The 20376-nt window shown below is 38.1% G+C and overlaps 4 protein-coding genes across 6 annotated transcripts; 2 read left to right on the forward strand and 2 right to left on the reverse strand.

Annotated features, from left to right (window-relative positions):
• Nucleotides 1–10620: 10620 nt before the first annotated feature.
• On the forward strand, nucleotides 10621–12271 carry LOC100117797 (enoyl-CoA delta isomerase 2, mitochondrial). Its single transcript, XM_001601891.4, has 6 exons — nucleotides 10621–10857; nucleotides 11034–11197; nucleotides 11274–11394; nucleotides 11479–11568; nucleotides 11653–11793; nucleotides 11866–12271. The coding sequence occupies exons 1-6, from the start codon at nucleotides 10756–10758 to the stop codon at nucleotides 12019–12021; spliced, it is 774 nt and encodes a 257-aa protein (XP_001601941.1). The 5' UTR covers nucleotides 10621–10755; the 3' UTR covers nucleotides 12022–12271.
• LOC100117830 (DNA repair and recombination protein RAD54B) lies at nucleotides 11617–15733 on the reverse strand. The gene is made up of 10 exons (XM_032596512.1): nucleotides 15196–15733; nucleotides 15017–15116; nucleotides 14845–14937; nucleotides 14649–14781; nucleotides 13954–14525; nucleotides 13115–13865; nucleotides 12875–13034; nucleotides 12673–12799; nucleotides 12361–12591; nucleotides 11617–12290 (listed from the first exon to the last, which is right to left on the reverse strand). Exons 1-10 carry the CDS (start codon nucleotides 15663–15665, stop codon nucleotides 12225–12227), a joined length of 2703 nt encoding a protein of 900 aa, XP_032452403.1. The 5' UTR covers nucleotides 15666–15733; the 3' UTR covers nucleotides 11617–12224.
• LOC100117021 (40S ribosomal protein S10) lies at nucleotides 15409–17310 on the forward strand. Its single transcript, XM_001599552.4, has 3 exons — nucleotides 15409–15961; nucleotides 16439–16583; nucleotides 16957–17310. The coding sequence occupies exons 2-3, from the start codon at nucleotides 16440–16442 to the stop codon at nucleotides 17284–17286; spliced, it is 474 nt and encodes a 157-aa protein (XP_001599602.1). The 5' UTR covers nucleotides 15409–15961; nucleotide 16439; the 3' UTR covers nucleotides 17287–17310.
• A 461-nt stretch (nucleotides 17311–17771) lies between these two features.
• On the reverse strand, nucleotides 17772–20374 carry LOC100680503 (bladder cancer-associated protein). 3 transcript variants are annotated; one of them, XM_031924701.1, is made up of 2 exons: nucleotides 19998–20018; nucleotides 17772–19755 (listed from the first exon to the last, which is right to left on the reverse strand). In XM_031924701.1, the coding sequence occupies exon 2, from the start codon at nucleotides 19673–19675 to the stop codon at nucleotides 19433–19435; it is 243 nt and encodes an 80-aa protein (XP_031780561.1). In that variant the 5' UTR covers nucleotides 19676–19755; nucleotides 19998–20018; the 3' UTR covers nucleotides 17772–19432. The 3 variants fall into 3 exon arrangements, with proteins under 3 accessions (XP_031780561.1, XP_031780560.1, XP_016838014.1); XM_031924700.2 differs by lacking the exon at nucleotides 19998–20018 and adding an exon at nucleotides 20241–20374 and having other exon boundaries at nucleotides 17777–19755; XM_016982525.2 differs by lacking the exon at nucleotides 19998–20018 and adding an exon at nucleotides 20049–20160 and having other exon boundaries at nucleotides 17777–19755.
• Nucleotides 20375–20376: the final 2 nt, after the last annotated feature.

A 20376-nucleotide genomic window follows, 5' to 3' on the forward strand; every position in this document is an offset into this window, starting at 1 on the left:
TCGATGGGTAGGATAGAGAGTAGGAGAGAGAGAGAGAGAGAGAGAGAGATGCGCCGTCGCCGGTGCGGCTACGCTACTCCGATACTACTCGCCGTAGACCGGCGGGGCACAGGTGGGGCGGCCACACGCGGTACGTGCGCCCGCTCGGGTCCACCACCGCTCGGCGGCTCGCACTGGTCAGGATAAAAAATCCTTCGGGGAAGCCGAGGAAAGCTCAGTCGGCCGCTCGACGCTTGCGAAGACGTTTCCTCCTTCTGTTCGCCAGAACGCACGCACACACACACACACACAAGCGCACGACTGCTCATTGTAGTGCTCGAGCACTCGCTGTGTCTCTCCGTGGCTCACGCACTCTCTCACGCATCGAGTCGAGACTGTATTATCGTCGGGGTTCACTCGGCCAAGTGTCGCCACAGCAGATAATCCGAGCTCGCTCCCGGCTAGTGGATGCTCCGGCTTCACCGCCGAGCGCCCCGCACGGAGATAACAACATCTTGAGCCTCCATCGCCGCAGTCTTGCTCGCCGCGATGCCGCTGCACTGCGTCTCCAAGCTCGCCTGGATCCTCGGACTCGCGGCGCTGCTGACGCTCCAGCTGGCCGACGGGCGACGGCACAACCTGCGCACTCTCCACCGAGCCAGGCACCTCTCCTCGGACGCGGCGCTACCCGCTGACCCGGAGGACCGGCCGCCCGCCAGACACCCTCGCCGCGAGGAGAACTACGAGGGGCAGGAGGACGAGGACGAGGACGAGGAGCGGGCGGTCGAGCACCGCAACGAGGACTCCTTCGACGGCGACGGCGACGGCGACGGCTCCGCCGAGCACCTGGACATCCAGAGAGTCCCGCCTCGGCACCGGCTGACGGGCCGCAAGGTACGCGCCGGTCGCCACCGACAGCACCGCCTGCCAGTCGCCGCCGGCAAGTTCGACGAGGAGGACCCGATGAACCTCGCGAGGGAGCAGCCCACGCGGGAGCACCGGCCGCGGGGCAAGCGACTCACCCAGCGCCGGCACTGGACCGACAAGGACAGGGAGGCCTTCAATCGGCGGCCTCTGCCGCTGGACCACGACCGGCGCGACTACGAGCTGGAGGTGCGCGAGGCCCAGAACAGCTCGCTCTGCAACTACACCGTCATCCCCATCGCCGACCCCGGCGGCAGGATCCCCCGCGAGCTCGAGCACGTGAGGTGCAACCACGCGGGCTCGAGGTGCCAGGAGCTCGGCACCTACTGCTGCATCCAGCTCTACCGGTACGTCGAGGTCGCCTACGAGGCTGGCGGCAACGAGAAGATCAAGGTCTACTCCGGCTGCGTCTGCTCGCTCCAGATCTACGGCACCCTCGAACCCTACACGCCCGAGCTCGAGATCAACTACTAGTATTACTAGTAACTCGCTCTCTTCTAGCGGGCTCATTTTACAACGAATTGTGCCGATAGTGTGTATTCTCTTTTTTTATATTTTTCTACCGCGTAGAGACAGATAGTGCCGGGAGGAATTTATGGTGCTTGATTTTCTGTAGAATCTATACTGCAGTATTTTTAGATTGTATGTACATTGTCTATTAGTACTACTACTACTATTATTACTATTATTACTACTATTACTACTAGCTAGAGAATATTGTAAGCTCGTATTCGAATTAGGAAAATGGTTGTGACTGATGCATTTAATCGATATAAACCAAGACGTCGACGACGCGGATCCGACGGGGGGTAAAATTGAAAAATCGACGACACCTTATCTCATGATATTTCTATGTAAAATATAAAAATCTCTCCGGACTCTGTCTCTGTGCGTGTGAGGTTGATCGGATGGCAATAACGTAACGCGAATTATAAGTTGATCTGCATTGCTTTACATTGAGTTGCGACACTTTCTCGAACATTGCGCGGAATACACATCTTTCGACGACGATTGTGCTTTTCACCCTCTATTGTATACTTAAATACTGATCTACACGTGTAATTAAATCCTCCTGTGATATGCGACGAAAAAATCACTCAACTCTTGCCCGCGTTCTATCAAATTATTTTCTCTCTCACCGCCATGCTCCATCATTGTATTTTTTTTACACGATTGTGTAGCTGCTTGTTTTTTTTACCGTGGAAATGTATCCGAATAACAACTTCACCGTACGACACACACACACACACACACACACACACACACACACACACACGTTCTTGCCATTAATGTTTAAGGCTAGAAATAGCGCACTCACACTCACTCTTATACATGTATACTTAGGCTCGATTATTATTTATTTATTTATTTATACTAATTTTAAAAGATGGACCAACGACATTTCATGCGATTTGTGTATGCGGCGACGAAGATTCTCGCCCAGCAATTTGTTTCCCCACGAAAATCGTAGAAAATGGCAGTCATGCTTGTAAATAATCACGTATACTATAGTTGTCTATAAGTAATGAGCAATAAACGATTTTTTAATAAAAGTTCAACCACCTCTGTTATATATTCTTCGTACACACTACCTGCTATACCAAGACCTTATCCCTCATGCGCCTGAATTCGACGACCCGTCCGACAACAGCGCGCGATAGATTAATTAAAGGAAGTTTGTATTTATTTTGCAAATCATCCAAACGATAAGGGATCTCTAATTTTTTTTACTCTTGATCGATGATGGTTCGAAAAATTTGTCTTTTCACGCGGATATATGCATTATTCAAACGCGAAAATCTTCGTTTTCCTGCAAATCACATTATACTGATAAGAGATGCCTGCGGGATTCCGAAATATACATCGTTGCAGAGATGCTCGAATCATCCGCGTTTTTTTCAAAGCCACCGCTGTAATAGTGATTTATCGATACAAATGCACGGCGGGTTTATCAATTTCGAATTGCATAAGCTCGCAATACTCGAGAACACGTGTATTTCGATTCAAAATGAAAATGCTGCTGTGTAATGATTCATGTCTCCGTTTCGTAGATCCGCGTGGAGATAGATCGAAATTAATTGTTTGAAAAAATTTTGGAATTACCGCACATTAGTTGATGTAATTAGTGCGTGTGGTCGATGTATCATCGAAACGTTTTCTCAGCGATAACGAGAGCTACACGCACGATGATAGAATTCGAGGTTTCCTATACAATTTTTGACATACTATCCAACTGCTAAACAACGCATCCGATCACCAATGGAGCTTTATCTCCGCAGAGTTCTATATTAAGGTGGAGACAATATATTTGTAAAATTTCCGATAAAAACTTTATCTGGGTTAAGCGATAGACTGGCTCCATATAAGAAATCACACTTGCACTAAATAGGCAAAATATCTGGACTGGATCAACGTCTAAATTTATCCGCACGCATGATGCGTCTATATGCGCGAGAACTTTGATTGAGTTAGTTTATGCGTGCGAGCATGTCGCAATCGCCGCTCGCTTATGTGCAGTAAGTATAGTATCATTATAACGCATATAAAAGTGCAATCGGACTTGAACAGTAATATAGAGACACGAGTGGCTCAAGCTGGCCCTATAAAAGACACAGATGTTCCACAGCTCTGGCACATCTGCCAATGACCTACAAAGTATACCTTTGGTCTCTGGTCAGAAATCAAACCACTATAAGCTCATCCCTTCAACGTCACTCTGCACCAACGTGTCAGCTGCATTCGAAATCTTCCAAATAGAATGATCTCGTCCATCTCCAACCTCGCATCTTCCTCGAAAGCGAAAAAAAAGTCATTTCTTCGGATAAAAGACATGTCGCATACAGTGATTCCCGATCTCTGCACACACGTGAGAGCCTATATGCTAAAATAATGACAAAAATAGCCTGACCTCGACTCGGCCGTACACTGGTTATTATAATACATTCATCTGGCACGGGGAGTCCCCTCACGCGCGCAAGTATACACTTCCTTTCCTCCTCCTGCCGTTCTTTTCTTCAACTCCCTCCCCTGCGCGCTTCTCCCGCCGATTACGCGCACACCTTCGTTGTTATATACCTGTCGTAAATCGACATCTTTTGTTGGCTGGGGATATCTCTCTTTCTCTCTCTCTCTCTCTCTCTCTCTCTCTCTCTCTCTCTCTCTCTCTCTCTCTTTCCTTCACGGACACGGGCGTGCTTCTACGCACGTCTTATCGGTCGGGGCTTAACGAGCTCTAGGCCTCGGGATCGTTTTAGCTGCGTCGCTGTGTAATTGATGTGGGAATCACTGGAAAGTGCGTTTGAAGTATTATATGGTACTATACAAAGTATCTGAAAATTCACGCGAGGAGAGGATTCTGCTGGGAGGTGTTGCGCGCGCTGTGATCGGGCAATGTCTGTCTACTACGCTGCACGCGTCTTTTTTGTTCTCGTTGATTAGCGAGAAGAAACTAAAAATTGTTGAACCAACTATCAATTTCAGGAAGTATTGTATTTTTGCCAGCAAAAGGGAAATTATAACCAATCCGCGTGTAAATTCAAAGTGTCGGTGTATTTAATAACTATTTCATGTTAAATTCATTACCACTGTAAACTAGAAAATCAACAGTTGACCACCAGTCATCGTGACTTGACGAAATGTCTATAGTTCATATACCTACAAATAGCTGAATTACCTTGTATACTAAAACGATGCTTTCAAAGAAACATGTGTACGAATTGATCATTGCTCGTATAAAGTTTTTTTGTAAATTATTTTTACTTCGCATTCTTCTCCATAACGCATCGGTACTGCGGATAACGCGAATGATTAATGAAGTTTCACGTTCGACTGTATCACACGCGAGGTCAGACAGTGTAATCATAAAAAATTTAGATAAATACGCAGGCTTATATTTTATCGAATTTATTGTACTTCGTTTAAACTATGTTTTGCCGACTTATTATCGAGCGATATATTACTTAATTTTGGAACAAATCCGAATGGCAGCTCTCCTTTTAATTAGTCGCTCTCGATACTTCGACCCGAGCGAAGATTTATCAAATTCGAATTGATTAGTGTGACATCGTGCGAAGATGACCTTAGAAATGAAGCAACTTTTCAAACTCGAAACTATATGCACGATTTCTGATACCTGGTGACATGATTACAGCAACGATAAAATTTAACAGAGATCGATCCGTAAATTGCATAAGAAAATGTCCAGCTATAGAAATACACCCAGCAGGGAAAAACCTGGTATCGATGAAATTAGTGAAACCGCCGCGGTAAATTCCTTCACTCAACGCTATACATTTCCAATTATTCCTCCAACTCTTCTCTCTCAAAACCTTGCGCAACACCGCATAATATATCTTCGAAAGTCTAAATTGAGCGTAAAAAATAAACAAAATCGTTACACAATCCGCGGAGCTCATCGCGCGAAAAATAAGGCACAACCGTATAAACACGTGCTCAAAAGATTCCGAAGAAAGCTTGTTTATCGCATGTTTACGAACACCTATATACAGACAGCCATCTCGCCACAATAGCAGCAAAAAAACAACAACAAATCACACTCCACCGGGCGAGACTCGCACCAAAGGATAGTATTGTGTCACGACAGTCATGCGTAAGCAGACTCCGTCGATCCGATCGTCTCTCAATTAACCAGCGATATCCCCGGCCTTCTCTCGTTCTCTCGCGCAAATTGATGAATGGACGTAAAGATAGGCGGCAATTCGATTGCCTGCAATGTGCAGAGGGAAGAAGCACGTATACAGGTCCGGCGATTTTTTTCCTGGTCCGCGGAGCTGATGCGTGAGAGAAACTGATAGGCGCGCGTATGACGCGCGAGATCCTTTGCCGAGACGAGAGGGAGAGACGCGCGCGTAATATAACGAGTGTTGTGGGCATCGCAGCGGCGTATAAGCAAAAAATTATCTAATATATCGATGGTAGCGTTTCGTTTCAAGGCGCGTCGCTGATGATGCCGCCGGACATTTTGCAGGAAATTTTTCAACGCGTCGCGGGGAAATTTCATCGCGTTTGTGGATAATGCGGCTGCGAGAATACGATGCGAGACGGAAAACGAGTAAAAGCGTACGTGTATACGCGTACCGGGGCGCGAAGTGTCTCTGTCGCCAAGCCGAGGCGAAAAAATATTCTGTGACGTAAAGAATTCCTGCTATGTAAATTTCTCTTTAAATTCATTTGAAATAATATATATATATATATATATATATATATATATATATATATATATATATATATAATATATATATATATATATATTATATATATATATATATTATATATATATATATATATATATATATTATATATATATATATATATAATATATATATATATATATATATATATAATATATATATATATATATTATATATATATATATATATATATATATATATTATATATATATATATATATATATATATATTATATATATATATAATATATATATATATATATATATATATATATATAATATATATATATATATATTATATATATATATATATATATATATATATATATATATATATATAAAAATATATATATATATATATATATATATATATATATATATATATATATTATATATATATATATATATATATATATATACTATAATTCTTGTTTGTCCGATCGAGCGGAGACACGCGAGTGATTTTTCATTTTACAAAAACGATCGCTTATATGTGATATACACATCAGCGATATGGTATACAGCTGCAGAACTCGCGGTGTCGTGCGCGCGAGAAAAGCCTGTAATTATATGCGCCAATTTGCATATATGTGCAGCGCGATCTCTTACATGTACAAGATAAGTTACTTCAGGGATTTACCTTATAACGATATACATAGTGAGAATTTCAGATCTCGAGAGCCGCTGGACTGAAGCGAACTGATTTAATTTATGCGTTTCAATTAGGCGCGAGAAAAATCCAAGTTTCGTATCTTGCGGATAACGATAAGTGAAACAAAAATCAATGTTATATCTCAGCATTATTTGGGGGAAAGTCTACCAAATAAAACCCACACCAATCAACGCATAAATTAAGAACGTATAGGCAGTCATAGCATGAGCAGCAAAATAAGCAGGCACAAGAGGCAGTTTTCGTATAAGGACGAATTGCTATGATACATATATACACTGGACTCGCATACAGCGCTTGAGGGAAGCAGAAAAGTGCCTGTGCGACACCTATCTTCGCTGGTCAGAAATCCAGGAGGCTTTTGGTGGGTGGGTGAAAAGAGATAGTCCAGAACTGCGTTGCTGTACAGTGTACCGCGGTTCACAGCTGTATGTACTTAGAAATCGAAATTGAGTTTGGCTTATTTTTCAATAAAAATTTCCAACGTATGTTCCAACATTGTTCCCGCGGGTTATTTTTACCCGCGCGCGAGAAATTCAAAGAAGGTAAAAAATGCACACACGTTTCTAAAACTTTCAAAGTCTCTCTCTCTCTCTCTCTCTCTCTCTCTCTCTCTCTCTCTCTCTCTCTTACTCGCCGCGGGTGACAAATCGGTCCAGCCAGCAGATTAGCGCCGCGACGCGAAAGACGATTATCAAACAACAAAAGAGACTCGAGCAGCTTCGGATGGAGGAAAGCCGAGAGAAGAGAGGAATCGATCAACGAAAATCCGCTATACACACACAAGGCAGCTATAAGTGTAAACCGAGTCTCGACGTGACGCCGTTGCCGCAGCCGATGACGTATTTGCAGCTGCACGCTGACGTCGGCCGCGGCACTGAATCACACGCCGCGAGAGCTTTCACGCGACCGATGGGACATCTTATCGCCCGGCGCTATCTATATACATGCCTATATACAGCTATATAATATCTCCGGTGGTTTGATATAACGAGGTGGACTTCCCGAACGGAAAAACGCTCGGGGCTAGGAAAGATCGCTCGCGCGCGAGGGAAACTCGGCTTTGCCCACTTTTTCGTATCCGTGCGCACTTGCGGCCATAAGATGCGCGCGCGTCGCGGGGATCTTGACCAACAGTTTTGCTGCCCTCGCTCGCCGTGTATGTATTGCTATTCCTATAGGTAGTAAGATACATGTGTAAAATTCGTAAATCCGGTGAGTGGTTGTATGGCGTAGGAGAATGTTAAAATTTCGATGGTCACAGGGACGCTGCTGTTATTTGCCGAGACGGAAAATGGCTGATTATCGTCGATGTAAAGGGTAATGAGCGGCAAGATGATGCTCATTATCGTCGTCGCGGGCGACGGCCTTGAATATCTGTGTCTGTCGTCTCTCTAACCCGATTAATTTGGTGTGAAAACAAAGAACAATGAGCTGGGGAAGGAGATGGAGGTTTGGGCCTTTCTTTCGATAATGAGGCGATTTTCATATCGATTGATAAGAGAAAGGACGCGATATTAAGCGAGGGCTGTTGAGGGTAACGGCAAGTGTCTTAGCCCGCCTGAAACTGATCTACTCGAATGTTGAGTAATAAATTTAGAAGATTCGTTGAGACTTCAAATTTCTAGAGAACATCAAAAGCTAATTCACTAAGCTCGTTTCGTTATTCCCCATCACTGTAATACGCCTGCGATAATCCACAAAACCCAAAAACACATTATCGTCCAAGAAGATAGACACTTTCCTCGCACGTCAATAAGAGACGTACTTCCTTCCTTCTTTCCTTCATTCGGCGTGTGTGCTTCCCCAAAAATCGGGAAAGAAGGCAGAAAAAGAAAGAACACTCACGCGCTTACGCTCGCCAAAATCACGATATGAGATCTTTGTTCTGACCTTCGGAGAGACGCGGCCGATTAATTAGCGAGTTCGCATCGGTAAAGTGCCGTGCGCACACGTAGGCCAAAGCGGTACATATTTTTACAGAGCGACAGCACCTTTCACACAAATGATATGTTTCGTCTATTTTCTTTTTTTTTGTACCTATATTCTATATGTTCGGGTGCTTATAAGAAGATGAATTAAGAGACAAATCAGATGCAAGAAGGGTTGACTTTACATAAGGCTAGAACCGCTCACGTATAGCGAAAAAAATTCACACACACACACACACACACACACACACACAAACATAGATCCCTAACGCGCGTACATTGGTTGACCGACGAAGGATAAATTTTCACCGACGATAAGTAGCTACATACACCGATCGCGCGCATAAGAGACGGAAAAAATCGTCGAACGCACATTGCGCGCAGCTTTCCCTCATCACGCATATATGACCGCGAGCACTGTACGCACCTCTACGTATACACATGTATCTCGTCAGTTTTACGTCAGTGCGTTTAGAAAGTAACCGCGCGCGCGCGCGCGTACTATAGCGTCGGGCTCTTTTGTCACGCGGAGATAATTTGGTGCATCTATACATTTGGTATAGCGTGGAATAGTTAAAATATTCGAATTTCAAAACGAGTAGCGGCGCAAATCTCGGTGTATATGCTTATAATCGTCTCTTTCCGGACTAAGCGTACTGTCGGCGTGCGTAAATTCGTGTCTTTGTATAAGCATCGTTTCCTCGCGCGATGACGCCCGAGATGACCAGGTTGTTTCGGCTCCGCACGCGCCCGCCCGATTTTCAATAATTCAGGAGGAGCAATATAGGCGATCACGAGTATAATATAATAAGGGAATCTATATAGCGATCAATGCACACGCGTCAATCGAGAGAAAGAATTTTTTTAATGTACATAATATAACGGAGGTATTGTAAGCGTATGCGTCACGGGATATTACACTTGGCGTAAAGATTTTATAATTTCGGGAACTCTGATCATGTATATCGTGCGAATGCGATCGACTGGTTTCTTCGTATTATATTTATTATTAATTAATTTATGTAGATTGCGGCCGCGGCTTTGATGTCCCGTATGATACGCAACGAGGATTTCTTTGTTTCTCTGCGCGGAATTGATATTGTTGACTTGTCTCGATTTCTTTGTTGTACACATTTATTCCCTACAAGTCTCAGAAAAATTTTCTATCGATTCGATTACAATTTTAAAAACGACTATCTTGAAAACTACGCATTCGTCGACAAACCCTCGAGCTATTTTCGAAGAATATTACGCGCGCACATTTTACACAAGTGAGCTGCTGTAATAACAAGATCTCATAAGTATAACGACTTCTAAAAAACGGCAATTATAGACCATAAGTACGTAAAATTGCTTGCTATACTACTGATTAGCGCCTTTTCACTCGGTTGCTATTTTTACAAGGTAACTGGCTGCTGTTTTTAGAAATTTGTCAGTGACGTACGTACAGTATAACAGCCGCGTGTGTTCGCACTTACACGAAAACTCTCGATTTGCAACAGTTAGAACTTTCATAAATTTGACAATTGAAAATAATGAATAGTGCAAACATTGGCCGAGAGAACACACAAAGAGTTCATGCCATCCTTGCTCGAACAGACGTGGTAAAAAATTTGCATCTTCCCACTCGAGCTACTCTCAAAAAGCTCTGAAGTTGAGAAGGTTGAAATAATTTTGCAATCATGCTCATAAAGTAATCCAAAAGATCAGATTTTTGAAGAATTCTAAAAGAAACAAAGAGAAAAAATCAATTCGTTGAAATTCATTAATATTATGTCAGATATAAAAAATTAACCTGCTAGTTTCCAAATTTTTGGTGAATCTCGAAACGGACGAAAAAATTTGCATAAAACTCAAACGACCTTTTTCTATTGGCGAATCTTTTTACGAACGAAGGAGTAGCTGGTTATTTAACTCGTTCGTTCCCCTCCTCTCAAAGATTGCTGCTAGGCCTAACTGGACAAACAGACAAACACATAACCTGACACTTGCCGTCCGGCCGCTATTCATATAAACTGTATAAAAAGAGATTTTGCACAACAATGGAAAATAAACAAGACGATTTGATATTAACGAGTATTGAAAATGGAGTACAGAAGGTTTTTTTTAATAGGCCGACAAAGAAAAATGCTCTCACTAGAGAGGTAAGCTGCATTGATTTTTAATGTAATAAATAAACTTCGTTTGCAAGATCAGATAAACCTTGTAAATAATGCAAATATTATCTAAAATAATTTTCTCATAATGATCACCCTATATTAGTTAAAAGAACAAGTTTTTATCTCAATAAAATTTACTTAAATATAATGAATTCTTCTAGATGTATACCAGAGTGATAGAGATCCTAAATGAGTCAGCAAATAACAAAGAAGTCACAGTGCTTGTGTTCACAGGAATTGGTGATTTTTACAGCAGTGGAAACGATTTTATTAGCTATCTCACAGATGAATCCGTAGATTCGAGTGTTGAAACAGTCAGACTTCAGTATGCCTTATGAGTATTCCTTTACTATTTATTCATAAAGATTCATTAATTGAATTTCATTCAATCATTTATATAGGAAATTTATTGACTTGCTTATAACATACCCAAAACTTTTGATTGCTATTGCTAATGGACCAGCTATTGGAATAGCCGCTACTACATTGGCACTTTTTGATATTGTTTATGCATCCGAAACTGTAAGTCTCATTTACCCTACTTCAAAATTGCATAATTAATTATGATACATTGTGGTTATAATAAAATTCATTATGTTTTGAAAGGCTTATTTTATGACACCATTCTGTAAACTGGGACTATCTCCAGAAGGTTGCTCTTCGTACACTTTTCCAAGAATCATGGGCCCATCTAAGGTTGAAGCATTGACCAAATTTTTATCATCAAGTAATCAACCATAAATGTACTTTTTACATTAATAATTTATTTCAAATCTGAAGGCTGGAGAGATGCTATTTTTTGGAGAAAAACTGACTGCAAATAAAGCTGCCAGGGTTGGATTTGTGAGTAAAGTTTACAAAGCTGGTGCAATTGATGAAGTGTGGACACACATAGGAAAGATTGCTAATCTTTCTAAAGAGGTGATTGATGATATTTTTTAAAGTCATTTTTGTAACAATAAAGAAGATAATAATTGGTCAATGAAATTTCAGAGTATGGCCTCAACCAAAAGGCTACTCAGCCAGTGGAACAAAAACTTACTCATGGAAGTAAACAATCAAGAATTAATAGAACTTAGAAAAGTCTATGCTTCCCCAAGTTTCGCAGAAAACATGGTGAAGTTTATGTCAAGAAAAAGCAAAATGTGAAACAATTCCTGATAGTTGAGATTATAAATGACACGTGATATTCAGCATCCATAAATGTGCCTTCCGAATATAAATTTATAAATACTCGGTGCTATAATTAAGTTCTTATACATAGACTTTTATACAAATAATCATTTCTTACCTTGTTAATAATACTATTGTTATTGATGGAAAATTCCTCGATGTAAATGTGATAAACTTGGTTACTTTTTTACAGAATTTTTGAAAATAAATGTTATGTGATTTTGAACTTGCTGTATCATCAATTCCTAAAAATATTTTATTTCATAAATCGTTACCTATTATTCATACTGAATAATATGAATAAAAAATTCGTACCTTCATTAAATCAGGACATATAGGTTGCTTGTAGTGTTGCCAGCTGAGAAGCTGATTCATTGATATTTGTTGCTTAGGTTGTTTTTTCTTAAGATCAAATTGACAATCTCGAGCATCTTCACTTGCAGAATTTTCTTCATTTTTGTATGGTATATCTCCACACCCTGTACAAGAACAATCCATCAAATCATGGGTAACTGATGACGTTTGACTGTCCAGTGTAAACAGATCCTTCAAAATCATAAAATAATATGATTATAGATATTCCCTTATTTTTAACATTTATTCTAAGATACTTAATAAAACCCGTACCTTCAATTCACTTGCTGATAACTTTAACGATGAAATATGATTAGCATCCACAACAGCTTCACTCAATCCAGTTTTACTAATCTGTCGTTGATATATTTTTTCTTCTATAGTACCAGTAGTCAGCAGTCTAAAACGATAAAATAATATTTGATTATAATTATCAGAAAAAATTACTAATTTTTATTTCTTTAAATTATTCCACCTATAAATGAAGACTGATCTCTTTTGCCCATCTCTCCAAATGCGGGCCATAGCTTGAGCATCATTTGCTGGATTCCAATCTGAATCGAATAAAATTAATCTTGATGCTCCAACTAAATTCAAACCAACTCCCCCAGCTTTTGCACTTAACAAAAAGACTCCTAAAAAACAATTAAATATAAATTATAAGTACTTTTGTGCGATTAACATCATTAAGAACAAATAACTAAAAAGCACCCACGACAAAAAGAGTTATCTTTTGAGTTAAATCGATCAACAAGTTTAGTTCTTGAAGCAGCAGGTGTATGACCATCTAATCTGCAGAACTGTAATCCTTCAGTGCAGCAAACTTTTTCTAAAAAATCTAAGGTTTGTGTGAAGTATGATACTAGAACAACTTTCTCATTCGTTCTTTTAATGGCTTGAAATATTGCTTGAACAACTTTAACTTTACTCGAATATGAATAAGAAGTATTTATGGCAGATAAATTGGTTGGCACTGAAGGTAGAACTTCATCCAAAATATTACTTTTTTCACTAGTAAACAAATAAGGATGATTGCACACTTTTTTCAAAGCAGTAATGACAGTTAAGGGTATAACATTTCCATCTATAAGAGATCTGTTAAACCAATAGTCAGTTATCAGGCTGTATAAATTATTTTGTTCCACTGTTGGTTTGCAAAATACGACTAGTTCATGCTTTTGAGGCAAATATTTATTAATCAAAGTATTTGTACGCCTAAGAATAAATGATTTAGATTTTTCATATAGTTCTTTAGCCCTTTCTTGACCTAATGCAACTTCATCTTCATCTGCTGTTGCCCTTTGAGATGCAACAATTTTGTGTTCATAATAACTCTTATAATCACCAGGGGTGCCAAAAACACCAGGATTAACAAAATTTGCTAAGTTATAAAATTCTGTCAAATCATTTTGTACTGGAGTACCTGTGACCAGAATTCGTCTTTTGCAACGCAATTGACTAAGAAACTGTAAATCATAATTTTTATAAAACAAATGATTGCAAATTTCTAGATCTAAACTCTATTAGAATAAATATTGTAATATTTGGATATACCTTTAGTGTTTTTACTTCACTATTCTTTAATCTATGACCTTCATCACATATTAATAAATCGAAATTTAAATTATTTATGTCATCTATATTTCTAACAAACATTTCATAGCCAATGATCATAACACAAGCTCTTGGAGTTTTGGTAAAATCTTTGACTTTCTGTTTGCCTTCCACAACATATGGAGCTATTTTCATTGTTCCTAACCATCTCTTAAATTCCTTATTCCAATTACCACATAAACTGCTTGGAGATACTATTAGTACTCTTTTCAGTACAGGTTTTCCACTTGGACCTTTTTTCAACAATGTCCAAATAAGTGAAATACATTGCAGTGTTTTTCCTAAACCCATTTCATCAGCTAAAATTGCACCTTTATGGTGAGCACTATTCATTCCCATTATACATTTATACAGAAAAACTATTCCCTCACGTTGATGAGGTCTTAATACAGAGGCTAAACAACCATCAACGGACACTTCATGTATCTTTTTATCATCGTTTCCTTCACACCATTCGACATCAAGTGGTGGATGGGGCATTATAAGAGGTTCATAATTGAAGTGTAAACTTCCTAAGAAAACGAAAAGTTTCAAAGAAAAATTGGATTAAAAATATATATTTAATGATTGGCCAAATGCATTAAGGTGTTTTTTATAATGAATTCAAATACTCTATGTAAATTATTTTTTGGTACCAGATTTCACAGGAACAAATCCTTTAGATAATTTAGCTTTCTTTTCTGGTGGCTCTACAGATTCAGTTTTGCGGTTTCCTTCATTAGATGATTGTCTTGCATCAATATCTTCTTGTGAAGCTAATTCCACTATCTAAACAAATTTTTTAATTATTATTTAAATTATTACCAAGTATAACAATAATTATGCATTTACCTCAATCTCCTTTCCTCCTATACATAATCTAAAGCCTTCTTCGATAGCTTCAGGTTTAACAGTCGTTCTACCCATAAATTTTCCATCAATATCCTGTAAAGAAAAGAAAAATTATCATTATATCCATAACAAATTCGTTTATTTGTAACTAACACAAACTGAATATACGTGCCTTCAATACAGCACTTTTTCCACTGACTTCGAGTATCCCATCACTCTCCCATTGTTTGTGCTTTCGTGTCGATATTTTACCAACCATGACATTGTAAACTCTGTAAAAATGAAGATATGTTAGCTTACAAAACACAACCACCAAAAGAATTATGTGTTAATTAAATTATAACTATCTACTTTTTTCCATCTGCAACAGGTGAACTTTGAGATGGTTGAGAAAATGTTTGTTGCCTTTTCAAGTCGGTATTTTCTTTTCTTGCCGTAGACGTGCCTACCACGTTAGACTGAATTTTTGGTTTTTCCTTTACCACAATGTCGATTTTCGGTTTTGTCTCTTGTTTAACAATTGATGATGTTGCTACATTATTTGCTTCGACATTAGCTCTTTCCGTTTTACTTTCATCTTCAAAAGGATCCTCAAAATTAACGTCCTGGACAGTAACGTCGTCGGAATCATTTTTTTCGACCGTACAAATATTATCCGAACTGTTTTCTTTTTCTGGAACGTCACTTGCATCGGCAAAGAGTTTCAAAACATCAGCTTTGCTTCGCAGTGGAGTTTTGTTCGTTTGCTTCTCGCTCGGCGAACTTTTACTGTAGTCCAACTCCCGAAATTTTATTCCTCCTAATCTGCTGTTTCTATTCATCTCGCCGTTGTTCGATGACAGCCCTACAAAATTTCGTTAATCCATTTTCTCGGAACTTTGTTTACAACGGCCTTTGAAGAAAGTTGTACATGCACTTTATGGCGGAGCACAAAATACTGACATTGCGCGCCAACGGTGATTGTCAGTCAACGCCGACAACATAAGCTGAGAATGGTCACCAGTTTCTAGGGAATTTATAGATCTAGTGATAATCGAGCCGTTCGATTGGTCGAACTCGACGAGCTACACGGCGTATGTTTCCTTTTCGGTGACCGAGGCCTGCCCAAGACATTCAAGTGCGTGAATATTCTTTAAAAATCTGTTTTTATTTGCGACATCCCTTAATTATTGCAAAAATTATTGCTTATAATTGATAGCCCGTGCATTGCCGAACATTTTCTTACCTATAGTGCCGGACTTTTAGCAAAACTTTGTTGAAAATATACGGTGCAAAGTGACACTTTCCCTCCGTCCGGGAAGCACAGCTACCATAAAAATCTAAAATAATTTATTAACAAATATAACTATGCAACTAAGAAAACAGTTTATCTTTTCTGTCATATCGTTTATGCAGATATTTTTATAGATACAAAGTTGTTTTTACGTATTGCATATAAGGTTATGATGCATGTAACCTAAATGTTACAGTTAGCTTTGCAGTTACGCCTGTCTATTATGTTCATTGGCTTCCCTTTTAAAAAATATAATACTAGGGATTGATAAGGTATATTGCCAACTATCAAAATAATAATTCTTTATATCTATCTTTCCAGGATGTTGATGCCCAAACAGAATCGTGTGGCCATCTTCGAGCACCTCTTCAAAGAGGGTGTGATGGTCGCCAAAAAAGACTACCACGCACCAAAACACCCAGAACTGGAGTCTATTCCCAACCTTCAGGTCATCAAGGCTATGCAGGTAAAAACTAATTTTCTTTAAACATATATTTAGTTTTAATGCATGAAATCGACAACACTAAAGAAAATAAAGTTAACTAAGCAATATCGCTCCAAAATGTTTTAACTTATTCTATGAAACAAAACTTATATAGTAATCATTATTTTTTTAAATCAAAATGTTATTAAATGTTGTATTTGAGTTTAAAATATAAAATATATGATGTACAATTGTGAACACTTGTTTGAATTATTAGAATTATCAATGCCTTCAACTATAAACAATATTTGATATATTAAGACTTTTTGATAAAACTCAATTATTGTAATTGCCATGATAAAAAATGAGAAATACTTTTAAAATAAATATCTGATTCTTATTTTGTAATTTTCAGTCCTTGAAATCCAGAGGTTTTGTTAAGGAACAGTTTGCCTGGAGGCACTTTTACTGGTACTTGACCAACGATGGTATTGAGTACCTGAGGACCTACCTCCACCTCCCACCAGAAATTGTGCCCGCTACTCTGAAGAGGAAACCAACCTCTGAGAGCGCCAGGCTCAAGCCACCAAGTGGCCCCAGGAGCGAAACCTCGAGACCTGCCGAGGATCGCGCTGGATACAGACGTGGACCTGCTGGTCCTGGAGACAAAAAGGCCGAAGTTGGAGCAGGAGCTGGCGAGCTCGAATTCCGTGGTGGTTTTGGACGTGGAAAGGCACCTCAATAAATGATTTTTACTGTGTAAAATAGATCATAGCATTTTTCACTCCGCTCTTACCTACCAAACCATAACAAATTTTATCAGCTTGATAATTATTTTTTGATTGACTTTTTCATAAAAAATTCTTTTGATTGATTCTTTTATACAAAATTACTTAAGTTATTTTAGTAGTTCATCTTAAAATTTTGAAAGGATATAATAAAAAAATGTTATAAATACTATTGGTGGGAAATAGTTTACATACATCAAGCTATGAAGGATGGCAACCCAAGCAGACTGAATCAAATCATTAGGTTAGAACAACTACATTTGTTGAAAAAGAACAAAATATCTGGTAAACTATACTAATATCTAGTAACCATACTATGCGCATCAAAAAATAAAAATGATTATTAATTTTGTGAGTTTAAAAAAAATTGTTTGTTCTTGAAATGAAGAATATTCTTTGTAAAAAAAAAGGAATTGGGAAATTAAGGTAAGCTAAAACTATTACAATGAAATTTGATTTTCATCAATTTATTCAATACTTATATACCTGTAGTAACAATTCAAAGTACTTACAAAGATAATGGTGTGAAAGCTAATTTAGTTAAATATTGTAATTATAATTTTTAGTTAAATATTAAATAATGCTTTTAGATCTGAATTCCATTATGTGGAACATACAATTAATTCAATGGTTTGAAACAATCAGAACCTAATTTTCCTTTACTGTGTGATGGATATTGTCAAATTGATTCCTAATGTCGGTTAACTAATTTTTAATGAAAATGATCATTTTTTGTAAATTTTTTATAAGTGCAGTTCATAAAAGTATGCAATTACCCTATTTACAATATAGATAAATGGAATTATCTGAACAGTACATGGAAGAGGCAACGATTTTGTGTTTTTGGTAATTGAAAAAAACTTTGATTCTTCAAAGACCATATTCATTTGTTTAATATACACATGATGATGATATAACAGCTTAAAATGCATCAGCTATGATAAAATAAAATTTGCCAAGCATTAGGTCAATGCTGCTGCATCACTGGATTAAATAGTAAATTATTTGCAATTTTGTAATATCTCTAATTTGAATAGATTGCATTTGCTATCCTCTCGTTCCAGTATAAATATCACTTTATCACAGGCTAAATAAACATTTGTGCTGTGACAAATTTCATATCTGAATTAAAATTCATTAAAATTTTTACGTATTTTATAAAATTAGGCAGGTCAGCTATTACAAGTTATTATGTTCTTCCACCAACGGTTACAATAAATTGCTTTAATTACAATTATTATTACTCTTGTTCATTTTATACTGCAATTAGTTTAATCACTTGGAGGTAGCATATGCATATATGTCATTTGGAATCCCTATAGAAATGGAAGAGATTCATCAGATGCTAAATAAAATTGAGAAAACTTCATTAGTTCTCCATATATAACTCCACTTTTGCTTAATATCGACGATTTTAAGAAAAAAACGTCGGTAAAAATATACAAAACTGCTATTTTCGGTAAATAAAGCATTTTATTGTTTAGTTTTAAAAGTTTTAAAGACTATGTGATTATGACAATGTTTAATAACGCATATTGAATCCTTCTGAAAGCATCAATAGCTTGAATTGTCAAGAAAGAATAATTATAGTCACTGACCAAAAAACCATCTTATTGGAAATTTAAAACTAAACTTGTCTATAAGCAACCTTAGTTAAAATTTAATGGGCATACTTAAATAATTTCAGCATGCTGGGTGAAAACTAAAATTTTTTAAAATAAACTATTGAAATATTTGGTAATCAAAAATATCTAGCTTATCCTATTTAGTAAACTAGATTGGATCACCCAAAAAGACAATAATTTTCATTGACTTTTTCACTACTTGAAGTTAAAACTTCATTATTGTGATGGATAAATAATTGCGATAATCAATGGAAAGACTTTATATACAATTCGATATGCAATCCCTGCATCTATGACTCACCACTGTAGTATACATTATATTTACAATGGAAAGACTCGAAAATTTATGCCGAGCAATTACAAAACTAGACCCTGCGCCATATGCAACTCAACCTCTCATTCAAGCAGCACATCTTGGTAATTACAATTAAAACTAGTAAAAATTAATCTTAAGTCTTGTGCCTCAATGATGATTGTTTCAACCATTGTCACATCTTACAGTATCACAATTGTTACTCCAGAAGAGGCAGTTGCCAATGCCACTGTAACAAATTAGAAATACTGTAGCCAAAAAGACAAGGCTGCATACAGTACAGGGCTTTCGCTCCAAGAAGAATCCGATCAGGTATAGAACCATGAACATAACATGAGTCTGTAGTAGAGCAGGATTCACTGGCTTTGGTATTAGCAGTACGGGTATCAGCCATTGTACGCAATACATCCTCTTATTGCTTCTTCAATTTTGGCGTTCTCCAATTACTATGAAATAACTGACTGTTGTTGTAGCCTTTTTTACAGTACCTTGAATAAAAATTGAATAATAAATATGATGAAATGTTATTTCACATAGTAGATAAAATCTTTGAATGTCAGCAAGATAAAAGCACTGAATGAGTTGAGTATGAACAATAAACTCGAGTATAGCTCTAGTTTAGTTCTTTGATTTTTTTGGCGATGATAGATTTTTTTCATAAAATTTTTAAACGTTAGTTCTAACATCAATCGTTTTACAGTGATTAACCAAAAACTTTGCTTAGCAATACCGAGTAACAGAAGATGAATTGCAAACGAATGACAAATTTTTCACTACTGACTGAACGATACGACGAGCGGATGAGTGTCCAGAAAGCAAAGTGACGAAAAACTCCGAACATCATCGAAATTCTAAGCGGTTTCAAGCGCAGAACGGAACATGCTACAGCACACAAAAGCCCAATACGTTACACTGCTCGAGTCCAGCACATTCTCTCAGCACAAATTACTCTTAAGTAATTCTATTTACAAACCTCATTTAAACGTCATAACCTCAAAGCCACTTGACAACATGCTATCGAACTATGACTTTTCTTCTCCTCCTCTCGTCCTGACTTGTGCTTGTAACGTGCATTTAATATCGCGACGCGAGAGAGGTCTTATCAGTCG

Source organism: Nasonia vitripennis, chromosome 2, assembly GCF_009193385.2.
Source record: "Nasonia vitripennis strain AsymCx chromosome 2, Nvit_psr_1.1, whole genome shotgun sequence".
In the NCBI taxonomy this organism is placed as follows: domain Eukaryota; kingdom Metazoa; phylum Arthropoda; class Insecta; order Hymenoptera; family Pteromalidae; genus Nasonia; species Nasonia vitripennis.

Coding starts and splice junctions, on each gene's coding strand:
- LOC100117797 (XM_001601891.4), top strand. CDS start 10,756: ATGGAAAATAAACAAGACGATTTGATATTAACGAGTATTGAAAATGGA. Junction 11,198..11,273: donor GTTGAAACAGTCAGACTTCA/GTATGCCTTATG, acceptor TCATTTATATAG/GAAATTTATTGACTTGCTTA. Junction 11,395..11,478: donor TTGTTTATGCATCCGAAACT/GTAAGTCTCATT, acceptor ATGTTTTGAAAG/GCTTATTTTATGACACCATT.
- LOC100117830 (XM_032596512.1), bottom strand. CDS start 15,665: ATGAATAGAAACAGCAGATTAGGAGGAATAAAATTTCGGGAGTTGGAC. Junction 14,782..14,844: donor TAGGAGGAAAGGAGATTGAG/GTAAATGCATAA, acceptor AAATTTGTTTAG/ATAGTGGAATTAGCTTCACA. Junction 13,866..13,953: donor GTGAAGTAAAAACACTAAAG/GTATATCCAAAT, acceptor TATGATTTACAG/TTTCTTAGTCAATTGCGTTG.
- LOC100117021 (XM_001599552.4), top strand. CDS start 16,440: ATGTTGATGCCCAAACAGAATCGTGTGGCCATCTTCGAGCACCTCTTC. Junction 16,584..16,956: donor AGGTCATCAAGGCTATGCAG/GTAAAAACTAAT, acceptor TGTAATTTTCAG/TCCTTGAAATCCAGAGGTTT.
- LOC100680503 (XM_031924701.1), bottom strand. CDS start 19,675: ATGTATTGCGTACAATGGCTGATACCCGTACTGCTAATACCAAAGCCA.